The sequence below is a fragment of the Solanum stenotomum genome, chromosome 10, assembly GCF_019186545.1.
Source record: "Solanum stenotomum isolate F172 chromosome 10, ASM1918654v1, whole genome shotgun sequence".
Taxonomy (NCBI): Eukaryota; Viridiplantae; Streptophyta; class Magnoliopsida; order Solanales; family Solanaceae; genus Solanum; species Solanum stenotomum.
The window spans coordinates 55,228,430-55,233,767 of record NC_064291.1 but is presented as its reverse complement, the minus strand read 5'-3'; the positions used below and the strand labels follow the sequence as shown (position 1 = coordinate 55,233,767).

Genomic DNA, 5,338 nt, shown 5'->3' with positions numbered 1-5,338 from the left:
TTTAGTTTTGGGGTTGTACCCCTTGTTCTTAGACTTGTCGTTAGTAGAGTTTTTGTACGATGACTTTCAGGTTCTAAGGGTTAAGATTTCCGCATTAGTTTGGTTAAGTTACGTTGTTTGTTTAAACCTTTGGAGTTTATGGAAACTCCGTATTTTTATTGTCATTTAAACATGCTTTCGTATCTTTAAATGCGTAGTATCTTGGTTAAGGCTTCTTAGTGGGGTTGTAGTAGTGGTTCTCCCAGCGGAGGATTAATGTGCCAATCACGACGGTCTGGATCGTGACACTTGAGTAGAGTTATTATATGATATTTGTGTTGATAAATTAGCCAAAGTGCGTACAAACTAGTCTGAACAAAGTGCTTCTATCAAAAGTAATTAGATTGTACATACTAATATTCATCACAAGATTGCATCTAAAAACAACTCATACCTCAAGGTAGTATAAACCATAATTAACTTCTCTTTTCCCTATTTTCAAGAACAAAGGGAAGATAGAGATTACAATTATTTTTTTATAACATATAGAGAAAGTGACTAGGATGAAACTAAACTTATTAATTACTCTTAATTATACCACTAATCAAATTCTATGATGGATTAAACCACAAACAGTTACAAGAGCCATAACTAATGATTGATCCACATGAGGTTCCACCACCAATGTTAACACATCATCTCCAAATAATACTCCTGAACTTGCTTGTTTTTGTCTTACCTAAAATAAACACAAAGTCACAAACACCATTAGTGAAAAAATTTAACTTAATATACATGATTAGTTGGTACTAATCAATGCTATTATGAATTTGATTACATGTAGTTATCTTTTAGGTGATGATAGATTAATTACCTCTGCGACAAGTCCGCCATGTTGGTCCACAATCTTGATAGATTTTGTGGCAAGGATAATAATGTTATAATAACTTGCTTCAGAATTACATCCCAATATAACATTATAATAGTTCACATTATGATCTCCTCTAAGAACATTGTGAATTTTCTTCACTTGAAACCATGGTATTTCTTTACTAGTAACTCCATCATAACTCCATTTATAGCCATCCCAATGTCCAAACACCGGAACTTTCTGCGGAAAATAATAATAATATATATCAATATCGTTGAAAATATAATTAAGTAAATAAATAGGTGAAGAGTACTTACCCTATTTCGAATAGAGAAGAGAACTTTGCCATTGCAATCCATAAGATGAACTTCTTTGCTACGTTTAATATTGTAATTATCAATTCTATAAACAATTTGTCCATTTGAGTCATAAACAGTACATCCATTTCCATGGTACACTAGAGATTTCATCCACAAAGTGAATGTTTCTCTTCTTGGACTTACATAATTAAAATTTTTAATTGTACTTAGGTTTGAGTAAACTCTAGACATATTTGAAATAATAGCTAGGTTTAATTTAGAAAATATGAATTGGAAATATTTTGAGTTGAATAAGATTTTAATAGAAAAAGGGTATATATACACACTTACAAAAGAATAGAAAAAAAAGGGAAGCATAATATAATATGTACTATATATTAGAGTTTTGCTCTTTCTTGGTTACTTCCTTCTAGATAATGGTAATAGAAACGTGCAATATATTAACTTACACCTTTTAAATTATTTTTATAGTGGTCAACTGGTTAGTTTCTGTGAACCTCAATTATTTTGCATTGACATATTCAAGAAGATTTAAACTGTGATCTCTAAAGTTATTACAATAATTATGCGATTTTTTTGATGGAATCAATTGGTAATATTTCCTATGTATGGATTTTCTATCGTTAAATGTAATATTTACAATGACGTTCTGACAAAAATATACATTGAGAATTAACCTCTAAAACACACCTCGTAGATTGATATTATCCCTTTTAAATTCAGTATAGTAGAAAAGAAAGAAGGGAATAATATGTACAGAAGTCAATTTCTGACACAGCTAGATTTTTATGGAATTTGACTGTTGACACTTACTATACATTAGTGTTGTTGCTATCAAGTTGGGAGAAAGGATAAATATATCCGAACTATCGTAAATGATATGCATATATTCTTCTTCATATTTTTCGGATATTGGTGTCCTTGACGTTCAAAAACTAGAGTAGAAACACCAATGTTCCAGAAGTACGGCGGAGGGACCTGCATACCATTTACGATAGTTCGAGGATATATTTATCTTTTTTCCCTATCAAGTTTACATGTTGTAGTTTCTTGTTTCGAGGTGATCTTTAATTTTTAATTTTTTAAATTGACGTTTAACACTTTTATTATCTAATAAGAAATTATGAGTTAAAATATATTTAAATATAACCTAATTTTGGAAGTAAAATATTTAGAGAATTGTATCTTGTACGGTATGTACTATTATCCGATAAAATTATGTAAAAATAAGTTATGCTTAATAATTTTGCGGGTGTTGAAATTGAAGTTATGCCTTTATTAACATAATTTTTATAGGAACTAAGTTATGGCTTGCAAGACATAATTTGTACTTTGCGTACTTAATTAGCCTTACGATTTTTTTGATGTCAAGGTTATTTTTGGCCATCTTTTTGTTACTTAATGTGCTTAAGGTTAAAAATTAGAAATTACAAATTTAAAAGGCAAAAATTAAAGATGAGCAAATTTAAAATGAGAAAATAAAAGAACATTTCCCAACTTCTTTGAAGTTGTTGGAGTTCTAATAAACCTTATGTCATCATCTTCTAGATGTAGATATATAATATTAGTTTTAGATTGCGATGCCTGAGAGGGTAAGTCAAATAGAGCTGTAAATATAAATCGACTCAATTCTGCTTTTCCAGATTTAAAAACTTAATACAATTGATTGACTCGATCCATTATTTTTTACGGATGTGGATTGCAAGCTAGGTGGGATGCATAAAATTTGTGATACAAATATAAAGGACGTGTTTACAGTTAAAATGGAAAGTGCAAGCACATCCTCAATATTTAGCTCAAGTTATATAGGATGATTCTTTTAAAAAAACTATATGTATTTGTACTAAATATTATTTTATTATAATAAAGTAGTAGTGAATAAAATAGTACTTTATTCTACTAGCTAATTTCAAACCTAGATTCCTATATGATTTCAAACCTAGATTCAATGTCCTGATACATTATGTTTTGGTTTCGGATACATCACTCAACATCTCGATACATCGCGTACATCTCAATACATAGTGTATAGTGATGTATCTGACCGATACATCGCGTAAAGTGATGTATCCGACCAATACATAGCTTAAGGTGATGTATCCGAGAATAAAAGAGTAGAAATTTTTGAAATTTTTTCTAATGGTAAGAAATTTTAGAGAATGTGGTAAAATAAGTTGTGTATTTAGCTATTTTTTTCATTAATATATCCTATGCTTTGAGAAAAAAAAGTTTTTTTTCTTCAATACGTTTTTAACAAAGTCAATAAAAGAGTATAAAGGGTATTTATATTATTGTGGATATATGAATATTTGATTTAGTTGACACCTTTAGCATTCTCTTACATTATTTGTGATTAGTTTAGTATTAGTAGAATCAATGTGCCAAAATCCCAATTTAAAACAATATAAGGAAAAAATAAGGAAGACTTAATTAAAAGATGCTAATCCCTTTTATAATTGCTAGATATGTTATTATTGTACAAACAAAAAATGTTAGATAATTTTTTTTATTAGTGTAATTTACTTTTGTGGATAGAATTATTTTGTATCGAGTGAAATACAAAATTTCATTTTTAACAATGTTTTCTAGCATTTTTAACAATATTTCATTTGTATTAAATTCACTTTTCATATTTTGAAATACCAAAACTCACTTCTTCAATATTATAAGTATGGCAAAAATTCTTGTAAAAGAAGAGAAGTTTTTTCACTTAATTTAAACAAGTTTTTAATATTAAAACTTCTGTAAGATTATAACAAATTAACCATGACGATTTTAATATCGAAAACCCTAAAGTGTCTATGAATGCAAAATTGGTCTAAATAATGCCTTTTAAATATTTTTATATGTTATATATTAAAGTGACTTATAATACTTTGCGTGTAATTTAATTTTTAAAGCTTAAAGATATTATGTTTGAATTCATTGTCAAAGTTAGAGGATTTGAAACTTAAATGATATAACATAAATTGAGACTGATACGAAATTAGTGCAATTCACACTTGGAAGGTAAACGGAAAACGGAAAAAGTAAGAATGACGAAAGAATAAATTGATGAAGAGAATTAAGTCTAATTCCTTCACCTAATAACTGAAAGGATATGAAATTATATTCCAATACTTTTACTTTACAATGTTCATATTTATTCCTAACGATATATCATGCATTAAAATTAAAAAAAAATAAAAAATTGAACCACATGGCTTAAAGTAGAAGGAATAAGTATATTAACACATGTTCGTATGACTTAATTAATTTGTCCTAAGAGAGTGTATTGATATTTTACATTTATAGGTTCACATGAAATTAATCGAATAGAATAGAATATTAATACTGGTTATGGATGGCTATGAATAGATATATGGACCAAGTCAATCACTTTAAGTTATAATTAACTATCGTTAATTCACATCGCGTAAGATCTATTTTAAAAGGAATTACTTTCTAATAGAATTTAAGGGAATTTACATAAACTTTATTAGTTTAGGAGGTAATTACTTAGATACACTCTAATTTGCAATATTACGTATCGTACCAGATTTTGATGCCTCCAGATATATGTATCTAGGATACATGGGTCAAATTTAGGTGTAATTTGTTCTAGATACATTGTAATCAAGTAGATTGTATGTATCTGGGATACATAGCGAATCTCGTTCGCCTCTCTCTCATCTCGCTCACCACTCTCCCATATATTCGATATCTCAGATACATGTGAATCACTCCAGATACATACATATACATGTATCTAGTGTATATTTAGTGTGATTTACATGTATTTGAGATTCATACAGATCTCGCTCGCCTCTCTCCCTATTTTTGTGAATCTGGTAGCAAAAATACATGTATCTAAGGGTAAGATACGTAAGAAACTCTTAATTAATGATAAAATACATAGTATTTTGAAAGTATAGATAATAACAATATATATGACAGTAAAATACGTCTAATTATATAGTTTTTCCAAAATTGTTTAACAAATTAAAACTCTTTTGATCGAATTATTATTTCAAATCTTAAGAATTCAAATCGATTGTCGTAATGTCCTTATGTTGCAGTAGGAGGTTGATGAATATTGACGTACATATATAATTGGCATTTGGTATTATAGCTTGCAATAATATTTTTTTAATCATGATAGTATTAGATATTATAATTGGTCTTAATT

The 5,338-nt window shown here is 28.3% G+C and overlaps 1 protein-coding gene across 1 annotated transcript; it reads right to left on the bottom strand.

Moving 5' to 3' along the window:
• Positions 1 to 549: 549 nt before the first annotated feature.
• On the bottom strand, positions 550 to 1,423 carry LOC125843330 (protein LURP-one-related 11-like). The gene is made up of 3 exons (XM_049522563.1): positions 1,168 to 1,423; positions 854 to 1,090; positions 550 to 718 (listed from the first exon to the last, which is right to left on the bottom strand). Exons 1-3 carry the CDS (start codon positions 1,399 to 1,401, stop codon positions 584 to 586), a joined length of 606 nt encoding a protein of 201 aa, XP_049378520.1. The 5' UTR covers positions 1,402 to 1,423; the 3' UTR covers positions 550 to 583.
• Positions 1,424 to 5,338: the final 3,915 nt, after the last annotated feature.

Excerpts from the sequence above, each read along its gene's own strand:
- LOC125843330 (XM_049522563.1), bottom strand. The coding sequence starts at position 1,401 with ATGTCTAGAGTTTACTCAAACCTAAGTACAATTAAAAATTTTAATTAT. Across the intron at positions 1,091-1,167 it reads TCTTCTCTATTCGAAATAGG|AAAGTTCCGGTGTTTGGACA; the intron begins GTAAGTACTCTT and ends TATTTTCCGCAG. Across the intron at positions 719-853 it reads ATGGCGGACTTGTCGCAGAG|GTAAGACAAAAACAAGCAAG; the intron begins GTAATTAATCTA and ends TGTTTATTTTAG.